This window comes from Sorex araneus, chromosome 11 (assembly GCF_027595985.1).
Source record: "Sorex araneus isolate mSorAra2 chromosome 11, mSorAra2.pri, whole genome shotgun sequence".
Taxonomy (NCBI): domain Eukaryota; kingdom Metazoa; phylum Chordata; class Mammalia; order Eulipotyphla; family Soricidae; genus Sorex; species Sorex araneus.
The window spans coordinates 39,756,208-39,774,817 of NC_073312.1; the positions used below are offsets into that span (position 1 = coordinate 39,756,208).

The 18,610-nt window shown below is 37.1% G+C and overlaps 1 protein-coding gene across 1 annotated transcript in view; it reads left to right on the forward strand.

Annotated features, from left to right (window-relative positions):
• The window catches only part of PTPN20 (protein tyrosine phosphatase non-receptor type 20), a 42,391-nt gene extending 29,576 nt beyond the window's left edge, over positions 1 to 12,815 (forward strand). Inside the window, exons 4-8 of the mRNA XM_012932471.2 lie at positions 235 to 325; positions 4,164 to 4,498; positions 8,837 to 9,052; positions 11,648 to 11,710; positions 12,741 to 12,815. Coding sequence (XP_012787925.2) covers positions 235 to 325; positions 4,164 to 4,498; positions 8,837 to 9,052; positions 11,648 to 11,710; positions 12,741 to 12,815 — 780 coding nt within the window. The remainder of the gene's footprint in view (positions 1 to 234; positions 326 to 4,163; positions 4,499 to 8,836; positions 9,053 to 11,647; positions 11,711 to 12,740) is intronic.
• The last annotated feature ends 5,795 nt before the right edge of the window (positions 12,816 to 18,610 follow it).

Below are 18,610 nucleotides of genomic sequence, written 5' to 3' on the forward strand. Positions count from 1 at the left end.
CCATGGCATATTTGATATGCCAAAAACAGTAACAACAAGTCTCACAGTGGAGACGTTACTGGTGCCTGCTTGAGCAAATTGATGAACAATGGGAAGACAGTGCTACAGTGCTACTGTAATATCAGGTTACTAATATTATAGGGAGGTTTAAGGATTATGAGCACTAAACAAGGTCACATTTTTCTTTTTCTTTGTAATATTAAATACATAACTGATATTTCTTACCTTTTAAAGTCTTTAGAATTTAAGAATAAGCCTGGTGAGTTCATGTATGGGAGTAAATTAAGCAACAGAGAGAAAAACAGATATCGAGACATTCTTCCATGTAAGCTAAAAATGATTTTAATTATTTTTCTGTTCATATTTGGGAAGAGATAAAAAGTGGGTTGTATGTATGACATTTGGTCTTGGGAATTTGACTCAGGCATGGTGATGATGAAGAACTGGAAATGAACAGTGGGTACCCTGGGCATGGTTTTTGAGTACTAGAACATGGTGAAGGTCAAATTTACTATTCCAAGTGCTTCTTTCAGCCACTGTCACAGCATTAGTTACAGCAGTGTTTACACTATTTTTAGCCATTGCTTCTTCTCAGGCCATGAACTGTCTAAAGCATAACATGTAATAGTCTGAGGTATTTGTCATTTTTGATACCCCAAGCCCTCACCACTCTGGCTTAGCCATTGTAGACACGTACTGTAACGTGTATATTCTTTGTCCAGGACAATAGAGCTGGTATAGTCCAGGACAAAGGATAAGATTAATTTTCATATACTTAATCTCTTTTGAAAGTAAAAACCAAGCTTTTCTACTATAAGATTGTGTGCTCATGATAAAAATCACTTGTATCACTTGTCATCCCGTTGCTCATCAGTTTGCTCAAGTGGGCACCAGTAACGTCTCCACTTGTCCCTGTCGTGTGCTAGTATAGTCCAATGGCGTCTGCTCGCTCCAGGAACATGAAGAGCATCAAACTGTTCGTTCAGGGTCTTGACGAAGAAGTCTGACCATCTTGTAGGTGGGCAGCCAGGCATTCTTTTGACATCCCATGGAACCCAGTCGGTAATGGCTCTAGTCTTACATATTTGGCCCATCTGATTTTCTTTCTTTTCTTTCTTTTTTTATTTTTTTGCTTTTTGGGTCACACCAGGAGGTTACTCCTGGTTCTGCACTCAGGAATTACTCCTGGCGGTGCTCGGGGGGCCATATGGGATGCTGGGAATCAAACCCGGGTTGGTCACATGCAAGGCAAATGCCCTATGTGCTGTACTGTTGCTCCAGCCCCAGGCCCATCTGATTTTTGATGCCTTGGCAAATGAGGCAGCATTCTATAAAAAAGATGACAGCTTCTACAAGGTCATTGTCGGTGATTTTAATGCCAAGATAGGACTGAGAAGTAGTTTGCCCAAAGAACTCTACATTGGGACTCATGGCCTAAGATGGAACAAACAGAGCGAGAGACTGTCTTGAGTTCATCATGTGGACCAAGACCATCCACGGTAACTTGCAGTCCCAGAAGGCTGAATCTAAATGCTGGACATGGGAGTCTCCCAGTGGACAGTTCCACAACAAAATTGACTACATCATATTCTGTCAACATTTTTTTTCTGACCCATGTTGCTGTTGTCCCAAAATTCCAAATGGGATTAGACCACCGTCTCCTTCGTGCGAGATTCTACTTCATGAAGTAGGGAGAAAGGGCTGCAAAATTTAAGAAAAGAACTTCCAGAACAACCACCAACTGGGAGCTCTTTGGCACTATTGTGGCAATATGGGAAGATGCCGTCGTTGACAACATTGATGAGGACTATAGATTGACTGTTTCAGCACCTCCATGACTGTGCGAGGAATGTCGAGAGTGAGAAAGCCACAAAGATACCTGTCTTCAGAAACTCTCAAGCTCATTTGCCAAAGTGGTTTTTCTCGAGTCTCAGGCAATCACAAGCTAACATCCGAGCTCAGAAGAGCAGCAGTGTTGGCTAATGCAGCTGAAGCCGGGAAAAGTATTCACAATGCTTGCCTGTCCTTCGCCAACTACAAAACCAAGATGACTGCCCTCCGAAGTCCTGATGGATCTATTACATCTTCCAGAAGGGCAATAGAGAAGGTTCTCCAAGACTTTTACTCGGATTTCCTTGAAAGCCATGTCCACCTGCCCACATACCAAATTCTGCAGGATGGATATGTTGTTCCCAACGTCCTCCCTTCCAAAATCTGCCATGCCATTTCGTCGGTAAAGACGTGTACAGCGCCCGGTTCAGACAAGGTCAGACCTGAACACCTGAAGAATCTGCCACTAGTACTTGTCAATACTTTGGCTCGGCTCTTCACACACTACCTGTCTGAATGCAAGGTTCTGCCCCAATGAAAAATCAGCAGGACCATTCTGTTGTACAAAAAAGGAGACATCCATGACATTGGCAATTATCACCTGATCTGCCTGTTGTCCGTTGTCTACAAGCTGTTCACTTGAGTCATCCTGAATAGGATTGGCAGAACACTAGATGAAGGACAGCCATGTGAGCAAACCGAGTTCTGAAAAGGATTCAGCATGATTGACCATATCCACACCGTGACCAAACTCATTGAGGTTTCGAGAGAGGTTTCAAGATGCCACTCTGCTTAACGTTCATCGATTTAAGGAAGGCCTTTGATTCTGTTGAGACTGAAGCAGTCATAGAAGTCCTAGTAAAACAGGGCATTCAAACTCAGTACATCAGGATCCTCTGAGAGCTGTATTATGGATTCACCACCAGAATCTCACCGTTCTACAAGGAATTGATCATTAACGTAAAGAGAAGGGTTTGGCAGGGTGATACCATTTCACCGAAACTCTTCAGTACCACTGTTGAGAATGGGAGTGCAACGACTGGAATGGGAAGGAATGGGAATGAAGACAGACAGTTGGCAACTACACCACTTCTGCTTTGCTGATGACATCATTCTAATAGCACCAAACATTAGCCAAGCGGCACAAATGCTGGCCAACTTCTACTGTGAGTGTGGAAAGGTCGGACTGTAGCTGTATCTCATGAAGACAATGTTCATGAGAAAAGAACTAGTTCCTGACATTCCATTTGCTCTCAACAGAACAAACATCTGCGAATGCAGCAGTTATGTGTACTTGGGTTGAGAACTAAACATGATGAATGACTTGGCACCAGAGCTGTGCAGGAGGCAGAGAGCGGTGTGCAACACCATCAAGAGTGTTGAAGAAGTTGTTAAGAGGATGAAGAAACTCAGGCTCCGGGTACATTTTTTCCATTCAACCATTCTTCCTGCACTAACATATGTCTTAGAGACCCTACAAAAAAAGGATGAGAAAGCTATTTGTGTCTCCCAAAGAGAAATCGAAAGAGCTATGCTTGTAGTATAGCTACGGTTCATTCAAGTGAGAGAAGGAATCTGTAGTTCTGACCTCTGTCGACAATAGAGGATCAGGGACGCTGCCTCACGATAAAAATATTTAAGTTAAAGTTTGGATAACAAAAATAAACTATAAAAGTGCTAGGATTTTGATATTTGCCAAGTTTGAAAAAATCATATATAATATATGTGTTTCATTATATACATTGAAATATCTCAAGTTAAACATGTTACTTCCTTTATAATTTAGTAATGTACTATACTTATGTTAGCAAAAAACTCTTTAATGATAAAATTAAGTTCTTTTAGATTTCACTTAAAATACAAAAAAAAATTTCTTTAAAGAAAAGTGTCACCTGCCCTCTTAGAAAGGAAAACATTTGCCATCATTTTTCATAATAGTCTCCTTTTGAGAAGTACTTGTTGCTTATATGTACATATATATGTATATATATGTACGTATATATATACATATATATATATAGTAGAGTAGTAGGTACTGCCCTGACCTAATGTCTAACAGAATTCTCTCTAAGTGCCTAAATATTTGTGACAGTCTTCACTACTTAGTAGGAAATGATTAAAAGGAAACAGTTTTGGGGTCAGAGAAGTAGTAGTGGATAAAGAGTTTGCCTGGCACACATCTGACCCAGGTTCGATCCCAGGCACTCCATATAGTCCCCCAGTCCCCCCAGGAGTGATCCTGAGTGCAGAGACAGGATTGAGCCCTGAGCAAAGATGAGTGGTGCTACTCCTGCTTTTCCTTTATCTACCAGATATTTCTGTTTTTGTAATAGACGATTCAACACGTGTTCCTCTTGGGGAAAACAAGGACTACATCAATGCTAGTTATATTAGAATAATCAATTCTGGAGAAGAGTATTTTTATATAGCTACTCAAGGTCCTCTGCCAGGTACCATGGATGACTTTTGGCAAATGGTTTTAGAAAACAACTCTGATGTTATTGTGATGATAACCAGAGAGCTTGAAGGTGGAATAGTCAAATGCCACCACTACTGGCCCATTTCTCTAAGCAAGCCTTTGGAATTGAGAAGCTGTCGTATTTTCCTGAAGAACTACCAGATGCTTCGAGATTTTGTCATTCGAATATTTCAAGTTGTAAAAAAGTCTGTAAGTTTTAAAATAGTAATATTGTATATTTCTTTATTTTATTACTTTTATTTTTTAAATTTTATTATTATTATTTTTTGAGCATTACAAAGCCATTCATGATTGGATTTTAGTCATACAGTATTCCAACACCCATCTCTCCACCAGTGTAAATTTCCTAGCACCAGTATCCCTAGGTTCCCTCCCATCACCTCTCACTCCCCACCCCTTGCCTGCCTCTTTGGCAGGCACTTTTCCTCTCTCTCCCTCTCTCTCCTTTTGGGTATTGTGGTTTGCAATATTATACATTTCTTGTATAAGCACATGTGACAGGACAAAGGATTAGTAGGATAGGGTAAAGACTGGGAATACTTGTAAAAGTAATTTCTTCCTACTTTCCCTTAGTATTGAAAACAAAGAATGGAAACTACTTATGCTTCTGCTTAATCTAACTATCATTGAAGAGATGAAAATTGTGAAGAGGAGAGGTAGGGATGGGTGTTGGAATATTGTGTAACTGAAGCCCAACCATGAACAGCTTTGTAACTGTGTATCTCACCATGGTTCAGTTAAAACAAAAAAGAAAAGGAGAGGTAGGGTGGAAAGACTGAATATTTAAAGGTGCTCAATCCTGGGATATACTTTGATGCTTCTGCCTAGAGCAAAAAAAATAGATTTGTTTCTTAGGCATGTTAATCACTGTTCCATGCACTGTATCTTCTTAACTGAGTATTAAAGAGTTTGGTATGCTTATTGATACTTCAAGTGGAACTGAAAAGTTAATACTTAGATCTGTATGGGGTGCCTTAGGGACTCTGAAGGAATGTACTTAACTTTCCCTGTGATTTGGGGGAAGTTATGCTGAGGGGGTGAAAGTTACTCAAACTAAGAAAATGATGGCTGGAGGAATTGGTCGGAATGGGAGATGTGTGCTGAAAGTAGATAATGGACCAAACATGATAACCTCTCAGTATCTGTATTGCAAACTATAATGCCCAAAAGTAGAGGGAGAGTATGGGGAATATTATCTGCCATGGAGGCAGAAAGAAGGTGGGAAAGGGGGTGGGTATACCGGGGATATTGGTAGTGGGGAATGTACACTGGTGGAGGGATGGGTGTTTGATCATTGTGTGATTGTAACCCAAACATGAAAGCTTGTAACTATCTCACGGTGATTCAATAAAATTAAAAAAAAAGAAAATTACACAAATGAGAAAGATAAAGTATATGATTACTATATTAATATAAAGTAGCATGGAGGGTACATAGAGAAATGTAGGTAGTTAAGTGTTTCTGGAATGCAAAAGTTCAATGTGAGAGTAATGAGAGTTGAAATGAAGCTATAAAAAATCAACAGGAAATTGCTCAAATGTTTTAGATTTCTCCTCAGGAGCATGAACTTTATTATGAAGATATTTGGGAGATACTGAATCATTATAATAAAAAAGTGGAGAGATGAACTAGCACAGATTCAGTTGAGATGCAAAGGTTTCAGTGTTTTTAGATAAAACTGACAGAAATGTGACTTGTGATTTATAAGTGACAGGAAGAGTAATTATAAGTGTGTCATCCAGGATGCTAGTGACATGTGAATTAGTTATAATTACATATAATTTTAAAGAATAAAATTTTTAAAATGTGCAAAGGACACATTTAAAGAGTTTAGATATGTTATGCATGGCTACCTTATTGGACAGTTTAGATATAGGACATTTATCATTTATACCATTGTAGAAGTTTTCATCTAGAATAATAATTGAATCTCCAATAACTTTGGAAAGTTGAATAGAGTAAGTTACAGGTGAAAATTGATGAGTTATATTGCTAAAAGTGACTTTTATTGGCAGACAGATGATATATGTGTTTAATAGGAGCGAAATAGGGTGGAGGTTAAACAGAAAGCTTGCAAAGAGTGATGAGATGTGAAGTCACCATCACAAATGTTTATTGATGTGTTGGCATTGACTCAAAAATGGGTTCCTATGCTTATACCCATAAATTCGAAAAAATAATAGCATAAGCAACGACAATTATTTTCTTCCCAGAAAGGTCCTTGAATATAGGTTATGGGACTGACGCAGGGTGAACTGTGTTCAGTGATGTGGCAAGATTTAAATGAGTTGGCAGTATGATTAAAGAATGCTTGAGATAACCAGCCATGAATGTAAATTTATTTGGAAGCTGAAAAGAAACAGGGCCTAATCAACTGTGAGTAAATAACGGACAATAAATGAAGGACTGAAGAGTTCCATTTGGTTGTATTGTTGTTGGACTTGAAGTGAAGCAAAAAAGAAGCAGTAGCATTTGAGATTTTGGTCTGGAATTGATGTTGAAGCTTAGGAACTTGGGGAGAATTTTGGTGTAGGACACTAAAGATGATAATAAGTCCAAAGAGTGAGCATTTTGGGGGGGGCTAGACAAAAAAAAAAACCATGGTCTCTTCTAAAAAAGAGTTAAAAAAAAGAGATATGTGGGTAGAGAGTGTTCGGATCCTTAGACCCTGAATTTTCCCTGGATGATGTCAGAGTTTGTGGGGAATGAAAACCAGGATCTGCAGTGAATATGGCAATTATGGAACTGGGAATATGAAGCTAAAAGGTATGGAGCTCAAAAGGAATAGGTGCTTATACAAGAAGGAATTATAAATTGGATTTTGAAAGAATTGCAAGGAGTGTCTGTGATTTATAGTACATAGGCAAATTGGTTGATTTCAATTAGAGATGACTACAGAGAATATAGAGTTCATGGGAGACATGGCATAGATGATTGAATGTTTTATAGAGTTTACTTTGGGGTTCTGAGTGCAGACAGATTTGAAGGCGCAGAAGAGTAGGGGGTCTGAGGAGGATGAGGACTGAAACAGAGTGGTGACAAGTGAGGCCAAGAATTATAAATGAAGTCTGACATTAATGTAGAGCTTACTAGCTATGTGCTAGGGACATAGAGTCCTCTTTTTGTTATATACAAGTAGGGATTTGCGTCTTCCTGCACTCCCTTGCTCATTGTTTCCTGTCAGATAGGTAACAATACCTGTCAGTTGCTGGAGGAAGAAATCAGACACAATCTCACTCAACTCTCAGAGTATGTACAGTCAAATAGGGAAGGAAGATACTAAACACAGCAGTTCCAAATAATATTTCATGCATACTGTTACAGAGTAAAATGGAATACTTGGAGAATATAGACAAGATTAGGAGGCTCATAACTGGTCTCTGCATGGGTTTAATGTTTGGTTCCATTTGTGAACTTGTGGAGGTAGTTTCTGTATTCAAAATTCTGTCTTTGGGGAACTGGGTCAGAAAAGTGGTAAGTTCTATCTTTTTCCAGATTCTCAGTGGGAAGCAGTGGCAGGAGAAATTTAAGGACTGAAATTTAATGGGGTCAGAGCTATCCTCAACTTAGTGTCTTCACTAGAGTTTTAGCTTTCAATTTTTAGCTTTTTGGATCTCAGCAGTGCGAGTGATTTAAACTTGTGTTTTCTATTGGTAACTTAGGAAAGCTTATTTCCATTTAGAACTTAAGAAAAAATCCAAATTAGAGAGAAGCACAGGAGAGTGAAACCCATTCTGAGTTTTCCTGTAAGGGTACCTGAGTAAAGTTTATGAGGGCTCCACCTGGCACTAAGGATATTTGGAATGGAATAAACTTAAAGTGCTTTTCCTATGTGCTGTGTGATGGGCTTCATGACTCTGCTTCCAGGAAGTTTGAAAACAAGGCTCAGATTAGGAGCCACAGTCCACAATCACGATCAGTAAGTGCCAGATCCCTATCTGCAGAGACGTCTGGTGCCCCCTTAGTCAAGAAACGCGAAACTAAAATTTGTCATTAGAATACTTATAAGATAGGTTTCATTTATTTCTCATTCCCAACAAGTCATCCACGTTTTATTTATTCTTTTCAATTCTTATTTTTTTTCCTGAAATCAAATTTACAGAAGTATAACAGATTTAGATTTTGGAGGCCTATGGTATAGTCCTAGGTTCAAACAAGTGAGCCTTCAGCCTGATTTCTTAATCTCTCAACACCTCTAATCCATTTTCATCCATGAAAAGGAGGATTAAAAGGTGCCTACTTTGTAGGATTGATATGAGAAATAAATTATATGTGACATCTTAGATTTTTTTTTTTTGTACCTGGAACGTAGAAAGTGCTCAGTTTATATTGCTTGTTAGTAATCTTATCTCATTACCATAGAGCCATTTTTGAAGTGATATATTAGTATTAGTAGTATCTTAGACATTGAAATAAAATCGCTTATGTTTAAGAAGCCGATAAATCTTCTCTCTTCACCCCCTCTCCCCCAACCCCCACCCTCTACACCCTCTCTTTTTTTCTTCTCATCTTTTTCTCTCTCAACAGACAGGAACTAGTCATTTTGTAAAACAAATGCAATTCACCAACTGGCCAGACCATGGCACTCCTACCTCAGTAGATGATTTTATAAAGTATATTCGCTATGTGAGGAAGAGCCACTTTACAGGACCTCTTGTGGTTCACTGCAGTGCTGGCGTAGGCCGGACGGGGGTATTCATATGTGTGGACGTCGTGTTCTGTGCCATTGAAAAGAACTTGACGGTAAGTGTAAGCAGATAAACAGATAAGCTGTGAGCAGATACTTATAGCTTTCTGTGCTACAGTACTCGTCACAGCCTTCTATGTTGATTCTTCTAGGGCGACTTAGTAAATGGAAAACATTTGAGCTTTGGGTCCCTGCTTCTTAATTATTTCAGGTTCTGGTGGTGGCTCTGAGGATTAAAATGCAAAATACAAATGACTGGAACAAATATGTTCCAGTCGGCAGTGTGTGGAACGTATCAATGCACAGTAATTGTGAATCCCTTTTCCTTTTTATCCCCTTGCTCACACATAATGTCTAGAATCTTGTTAGAGAATGTCGAGGAAAGGTACTTGTTTTTAATGAATGAAAATCTAGGTGAGCATGTTGGAAAATATGTAAACTTCAGGGTTCATCAGAGATCTCTGAATTTGACTGCTAGTTTTGCCACATAATTTTAAGTTTGGTTAATTTGTGAAAATTGGTCATCTTCCATAAAACCCAGATTTCTTTTACATAAAATAAAGAAAATAGAATTTGGGGGGTTTTAAACAATTGTGAACTATTCTTTACTTTCCTCCAAATTTGGAACCAGAGAAGATATAGCCATACTGTGATTACCTTATTAGGTTTATTTTGATTAACCTAATTTAGGAATATGACTTTAGATATGTTAGTCTTCTTGATCAATTTTTATTCTCCTCCTCTCCTCCACTTCACTCCTCCTCCTCTCTCCTTCCTTCCCATTTACTTTCATTCTCTTTTTATTTCCACCCATTCACTTCCCTCCCCTTTCTTCTCTTTCCAAATTACATGCCACCTTTCTTTTTTTGGCCTTATTATGCTACTTAGAACTTGGTAGTGAGAGTTAACATTCTTGCCATAATTGATATTTGGGGAAAAGCAAATTAAAATTTTCTGATGTGAAAGAACAATGGAAAAGATAAAAAGACACAGACTTGGAGAAACTGTTTACAAACCACATATCCAACAAAGGTAATAAATCTAAGATATATAATGATCCTCAAAATGTAGTAATAAAATTCCCCCAAGATAAGACTAATTCAGTTTGAAAATATCACATAACATATGAAGAGATATTTCACCAAAGAGAATATATAGGTGACAAACATTTAAAAAGATTCTCTACTTCATTATCCTACAGAGAAATAAAATTAAAACCACTAAGAGGTATTACTAGGCATCTGTCAGACAGTCTAATGCAAAAGGAGTAGCACCACCAAATGTGATGATGATTTGAAGTGGTTTAATCATACATTGCTTGCAAGAATGAAATAGCATATCTATTCAGGAAAATAGTTAAAGAGTCTCTTTCAAATAACACATCTACCTCACATGCTTGTGGAAAAGGCAGTTGAGATAGAGAAGGGACCACCAAGTTAATGATGCTTGGAGAGCTCGCTTAGAATGGGAGATATGTGCTGAAAGTAGACTATAGACTGACTGTGATGGTCACTTAGTACCCAGATTGCAAACCATAACACCCAAAAGGAGAGAGAGTAAAACGGAGTGTGTCTGCCACAGAGGCAGGAGGTGGGGGAGGGAGGGGATGGTGGTGAGGGGTTGGGCGAGTAGCCGGAGGAATGCTAGGATCATTGGTGGTAGAGAATGGGCACTGGTGAAGGGATGAGTACTCGATCATTGTATGACTGAAATGTAATCATGAAAGTTTGTAAAGATGTAACTGTTATTCATTAAAAAAAATCAAATAACACTTCTAAAGTAGACGAACTTAACTATGTAATCCCAGCAATGGCGCTTTTGGGTATTTGTCCCAGAGACATGCAACCAAAGTTTCTGACAAAAATCTGTATACAAATATTAATAGCAGACTCATCCACAACAGCTCCAAACTGGAAACAACCTAGATATCTTTTAGCAAAGTGATGATTTGATATATACAAGAATTTCTAAACACTTCTTCTCAACTTCTGAACTCATCTCCTTGTGGGTCAGCAATAGCTGATCTGAATCAACTCAGTGACCACTTTGGGTAGTGAAGGTCCACATGCTAGAGCGGAATCTGGTGTTGAGGCAACTGTTGCTCAGGACACATGAAAAGATTCGTTACTTCATTAGCTCTTAGGGAAGTAAAATTAAAACCACTAAAATGTTATTACTAGACATCTATCAGAAAGGTTAATACAAAGAATGGCACCACCAAATGTGAAGATTTGAAGTGGTTTAATCAATCATACAATGGCGTTAATATACTTCTTTATAAAAGAAGTATCTCTGTTAGTATTATGGTCAGAAGAAATTTTCTATGCAAAGTACTTTCCCTAAATTACAGTGATTGTTTAAGCAGTCCCTTTGGAGAACAGAAAGGTAAAAGGAGAAAATTTGTTATTTCTTTTGGAAGTCATTTTTTTCTGTAATTATTGCTTCCTGCTTTCCCCTGGAAACCAATTTAAAGAAGACTTCCTTATTCAATAGCTATGTTGGAAATAGTGCATTTTCTTTTTGGATGTAAAACAGATCTTTCTGGGTAAAATTTGGCATTTCATCTCTTTTACTGGAAATGTGGAATATTAATCTAGAAATCTGTGTTTTCCCCCATACATATATTATGAAATTACTATATCTTGTTGCAGTTCAATATCAGGAATATTGTGTCCCAAATGAGACAACAACGTCCTGGCATGATTCAAACACAGGTAAACTCACCACATAAATTCTAATAGGAGGGTTAGTGAATATAAAGATCAAGATTATATAGCGTATTGCAGTTTATAAAGTTTCTTTCCCCATTGAATCTTATTTTTTGAGATATATATAAATATTCTTTGGTATTACTGTTGAAGTTATTCATGTTAAGAGATTCTATAAACTGATATATATATGGTACATATATATATATATATAGTGGAGGAACCAATGCTGAAACAACTTATTTGATGCCCAAACGTATGCCTACACATAATGTCATATTATTTAATATGAAAGGTTATTTTCAGTGACTTTTTGAATAAATATGGAATATTTACATCATACTATAATATAAAGATCCTTAGAATTTTATAAAAAAATACCAGTTATGTCACATATTAGTTTCATTTAGTGAGAGAGAGTCAAGAGAATAATTAAGGCATGTAGGCATCCCTAAATTATTACTATTATTATTATTATTATTATTATTATTATTATTATTATTGTTTTTTCCCCAGACTGGTAGGGCTCAGGGCTTACTTCTGGCTCAGTGATCAAAAATCACTTTTGGAGCGGGTCTGGGATGATGGTGATCAAACTTGGTCAGCTGTGTGTAAGACAAGTACCCTGCCTGCTCTACTACTGCTTTGCCCCCCCCCCCATCCTTAAATTCTTGTGGTGAAGTGTTTATAGGCCAGTGTTAAAAAAAACCCCTTATTTTGAACTTGGATTGCCCAAGAAACTTGAAGCTACATCTCTAAAAAATATTTTAATTAGATTTATTTAGAGAAGTTATCAAATTGAGATTGAGTCAGATTCTGCTCTATTCGGTTAAACCTTTAGTTAAAAAGTTCTAAACCAAAACACATTAGGATCTTCTTGATATTAGAAACAAACCTTTACATAAGAAATTCTTGGTTAAATGTTCTCTGTAAGAACTTTCCCTTTGTAGTTGAAAATTATGAACAAGTTCTCTGAAACTGGATATTGGCATTCAATAACTTAACATTCTGTTATTTTTCATATATATGCATATAGGAGCAGTATAAGTTTTGTTATAAAGTTGTGCTTGAAGTTTTACGGAAGATTGTGTCTAACTTAAATTGGAAATGAAATTGCCACGTGGCTTGGAGCCTCCTCATCAAGAACATGTTAAGCTGGTTTGAGGGCTTTGCTTAGGCATGCATACATGGCGCTTTCTCTGTGTGTCATTTGATTTTCTTTCTTACAACTCCCTGAAGGCAGCATTATTTGGTTTGGAGTAAATATTTTTTACCTTACTTAAATAGCATGAAAACATAAACCCACATTTTCCAACGAAAGTTACTTGAAAAAAAATTCAGTATTCCTATTCCTGGAGAAAGGATTATGGAACACAATAAAGGATTTAAACTGTACTTATTAAGATTTTATTTGGAAAGATGGATGAAGAAGCTGGTTTTCACAGGACCTTATAAAGCCTTTATTCTGGGAGAACATAGCATTAGTGAACTCGAAGATCATATCATGGCTGCCTACAGGAGGTCTTCAGGCATTTCCAAGAAAGATTCTTATCTATATTTTCTAGCGAAAATGTGTATTTTTCACTGGTATTTGGATAACTTGGTTCCCTAAAAGAATCCAAGTAGGATTGATTGGATTTCTACGCAAATCAGATTCCATTTTCCTGTATTTCCATTTTCCAGTGGGGCCTCAAGGTCATCAGAGGATGAGCTGTCTTTTAGGACCAGGACAAGGACCTGTTGGTCTGGGAAGCATTTCACGAGTGGGCAGAGTTCCTTCTCTCCTCATATGAGTGCATTGGTGAACAGTCCAAAACTAAAATAGATGTTTATATAGAAAGTCCAAGAGGAAATTTTTGCCCAGCTTGAGTTCTTTCCTATCCCACCCTAACACTTAACACATTACTTAGTCTGCTTTGTTAAAAGAAAATATTACCTTTTACTTGCCTCTTACTCTTAGTCCTTTAACTAGCCAATAAACTTTGATAAATGCATTATTACATAATTCTGAGGATCTCACATGCCAGATACATTTTTCAAACCAAATCTATGATACTTATTTTTTTCATCTCAGTTCCATTAAATCATTTCTTTCCGTTACTGCCCCACCTCTGTGCTAACATTTAGAAGTTGGCTTTGGTAACCAGGTTTTGGAAAACTAAATTCATAGTTATGAAAACTAAAGCTTTTGTATACTGTATTTGAAAAGATTGTGACATTATTATATTCATCTTAATGTAAAGCTGTCTTATCAATTATAGTGCTATTTTGTTTAAGGAATCACTTACCAGTTATACTTGATTATTAATTATAAACAATTGATATGTCTTTGGATAGTGTAATTCAGTGGAGATCAGAATATTCTATGTAATGATACTAAGAAAATGTTTAATATTAATCTGTAAGTATTTTTTGTTCTCTGAATAAATACTTAAATTGGTTAAATTAAAATTGGTAATTCTCTCTCTCTCTCTCTCTCTCTCTCTCTCTCTCTCTCTCTTTCTCTCTTGCTCAGGGGATGTTATTGCTTGGTGCTCAGGGGTTGCTCCAGATAGTGCATGGGGGACCTGGAGTACCAGGGATTGAATCCAGATCTCCCAAATGCAAAACAAGTGCTCATCTTTTAAATTATCTTCTCAGCTATAAATTATACCTGATTGTTAGTCTATTTTGTTATGGTTCTGGGAATTAAACCTAGGACTTCACACATGTGTTCTATTAACAAGCCACATAATTTTCCTTTTAAAAATAATTATATTTTAGAAGTATAATTTATATCAAATCAAATTGTTGATTTTACCTTTTTTACATTGCTCACATAAATAAGTTTATGCTTAAACATTGGTTTTGATAGTTGATATTTAATATTTGTATCCGAAGCTTTACTTTCTGTTAAAAGAGCAGATATAATGTAAATTATATATATATATATATATGTTTTTGCTTTTTGGGTCACACCTGGCAATGCACAGGGGTCATTCCTGGCTCACGCACTCAGGAATTACCCCTGGTGGTGCTCAGGGGACCATATGGGATGCTGGGATTCGAACCTGGGTCGGCCGCATGCAAGGCAAACGCCCTACCTGCTGTGCTATCACTCCAGCCCCGTAAATGATATTTTTGAGAAGAATTTCATGCTATTATTTAAATGAAAATATTTGATATATGTTATCCAAAGTATTTTTTGTTATCTGATCCTTGGAACGATATAAAGAAAAATCCCATGATTCTTTATGGAAAACACCTTAGATTTTTAATATATGCATTATATTTTTATAGAAAATATACTTTTTTTCTGGGAAATTAAATACTTAAATATGAAATACTTATTGTACTTGTTTTATTTTTGAAAAGTAAATTCACACTTGAAATTTTTTTTTTTTTTTTTTTTTTTGCTTTTTGGGTCACACCCGGCAATGCACAGGGGATACTCTTGGCTCTGCACTCAGGAATTACTCCTGGCAGTGCTCAGGGGACCATATGGGATGCTGAGAATCGAACCCGGGTCGGCCATGTACAAGGCAAACGCCCTACCTGCTGTACTATCACTCCAGCACCCCACACTAGAAAATTTTTTTCACTGAAACCTTAGATATTTTTTCTTTCTTCTTTACTTTTGCAGTTCTAGGGATTAAACCCAGGACTTCACATATGCAGGGCAAGCTCTCTACCACGGAGCCACATCCGTGGCCCTACTTTTGACTAGTTAAAATACAGTTTTAAATCAGTTTTTCCTAGGATATAAATCTGAATGTACCATTGATGTCTTTTTGAATGTATGAACATTTGCTTGACACAAGCACAAAAATTTAAATATGAGCAGATATTTATTTATTAAATTTCAAACACATTGTTTGCTTATTAATATATTTATTTTGGATCTCTGCACTGGAGTGATAGCGCAGCGGGTAGCAGCCGACCCGTGTTTGATTCCTCTGTCCCTATTGGAGAGCCCGGCAAGCTACCAAGAGTATCTTGCCCGCAGGGCAGAGCCTGGCAAGCTATCCATGGCGTATTTGATATGCCAAAAACAGTAACAACAAGTCTCACAATGGACACGTTACTGGTGCCCGCTCAAGCAAATTGATGAGCAACGGGATGACAGTAACAGTGACAGATTTTGGATCTCCTAAGTTGTGTTGCATCTTGGGGCCTATGGGCCACTTTTGGTGATATTACCAACTGGTCTGGACAATTCAGTAGTGGGCCAAAAAGGATGAGGTGTTTTTCAGTATTTGTGGTGTCATGGATCAGGATCGCAAGGACCACCCCTTGTGGTGCTCAAGGGCCTTCATGGGTAAACCTTGAGGTATTGTCAGGGGTGGTGGTGATGGGTGAGCATATAATGCCACACAAAGCATGCTTAGAATGTGTCTCCGATCCTTTTCTCCCCTCCCTGATCCTAGAAACATTGAAAAACTGTGTGTTTGATGGACTTACATGTTGGAATAAAATCTTTGAATTACATGTAATAGGTTTTATTCTCACGTAACTCATAGTAATTTTTTGAAGTTCAAATCTCCAACATGTGTAGAATACTACTGTATTTGCTATCAGTTCACATTTATTACTCAGAGGTCACTTTAGTGACTTATTTCTATTGAAAAGTCTCAAAAAAACACCTACTACTTAAAAAAAAACTTCATTTGGGTGCCTATTTTTTCTGAATATTTGAAAAGAATTTTTTTCCCTATGATTTCTTGTTTCAAATAATTGAAGATAAAGACTTGGAAATTTAACATTTAGTAAAAGTTTTCTTCCCATTAGAAAATTTATGACAAAATGTAGATACAAGATAAATACAAGATATGTAAGTGTTAATATTTCTCTATTTTGTGTGAGCAAACTGTGTCCACACACCAAATATGACTTGTTGCCTGTTTTTGTAAATAAAGCTTTATGCTCATTTGTTTGCATACTGCTTATACTGCTTTTGTGCTATAACAGCAATGACATAAAAGTTAATAGTGAGAGAGCTAATGGCCCATAAAGTGAAAAATATTTATCATTGGGCCCTTTAAAAGAAAAATCTTCCAACTTTTTGTTCATATTCAATGGAAAAAATATCCAAGCACCAGAAAAAAATATTTTAAATAAAATATATACAATACGTAAGGTTAACCTTAAGAAATTCATCAAGCGATGCTCCCACTCTAAATAAATATTAAGTGTATGTAAAGAACCAAGCCATTTTTGAAGAAGTTTTTTTTTTAATTGGCTTACTAGTATTTACTTGTACTCTGTAAGTCTGAAGTATCTAGTGTCACACCTTTATAAGTAATATGCAAATGTTAATCTATCTTTTCATAACTGTATAGATCACATCATCAAAAATTAGAGGACTCCTATATCATCCCAAATTTATTATATGCTGAAGAAAACATTTCAAATCTAGAGCATCAAAATACATGAAGTTAGAACTGATAAAATTGGAAAGATGTAATTGTACAATAATAGTAGTAGAAATTTCAGCATTCCTGGAGCAAGAGCAATAGTACAATCATGGATAGGGCACTTGCCTTACATGCAGCCAATTCAGGTTTGGTACTCAGTATCCCATATGGTCCCATGAGCACTGCCAGGAGTAATTTCAGAACCAGGAGTAAGCCCTGAGAAAACAACTAAACAAAAACAAACTAGAAAAAAAATCAGTATCCCTCTTAGTAAATAATAGAATAAGTAGAAAATTTAAAAATATAAAATATTGGGGCTGGAGAGATAGTTCAATTGGTAAGGTGATTGCCTTGCACATGGCTGACTCGAGTTCAATTCTGGTATCTCATATGGTCCCCTGAGCATCACTAGAAGTGATACCTCAACAACCTCTGAACATCACTATCACTGGGTATGACCCCACAACTAATTATACTGAAAATCAAAATTTATTTAAAAAATCAAAAAATATTTAGAAATTAAACAATGTACCTTTAAGCAAATAACCAGTGGATCAAACTGGGGAGCTTCGAAGGCCGGGGGTGTGGAGGACAGTAGAAATTAGAAGATACTTGAAATAAACAAAAAAATTAAAACATAACCTCACAACTTATAGAATGTAGTAATAAAACTTAGACAGAAAGTTATGTTCTTGTTTTGACCCATGCTGAATTTGTTATGCCTATGACACCTCCAAATGTTCCAAAAGTTCTGATGTTAAAAAGGATGGGTATTTTGTCTTATTTCAAATATCCTTCTGGACTGGAGCAATAGCATAGCAGGTAGGGGGTTTGTCTTGCACGCGGCTGACCAGGGTTTGATTCCTCCATCCCTCTTGGAGAGCCCGGCAAGCTACCGAGAGTATCCTACTTGCACGGCAGAGCCTGGTAAGCTCCTTCTGGCATATTCGATATGCCAAAAACAGTAACAAAAAGTCTCACAATGGAGATGTTACTGGTGCCCACTTGAGCAAAATTGATGAATAATGGGACTACAGTGCAGTGCTTCAAATACCCTTCTATGGTATTTGACAAATGCCACTGGCTACTTCATAAAAATATAAGTACAGTGGCCACTTGGTAAGGCCTAAGAGAGTTGCAGTAATATAGTTTTTATCTACTTTAAAATTTAGCCATTCAAGGACCCTTCTAGAATAGATTCCACACTGAAGATTAACTAAACCCAATCTAAATCCATCTAAAACAGATTGTCTCTTCAATCTCTGTCAGAGTGGTGGGTAAATGGGAGAATGGTAGCAGAGAATAAGACAGCCAAACACATAAGAAACACAAACAAACACACGTGGACTACCTAAATTTTAGGTCACCTAAGCTGTCACCAGTGGTCTTACAGGCTGGTCATTTATTCAATACAGTATCACCCTCCCATCCCCCACCAGAGTCCCAACAGGTGAATCATTGTTTAAACTGACAGAGACAGTAAGGGTAGTTAGTAAGCATATGATGTGAAGAG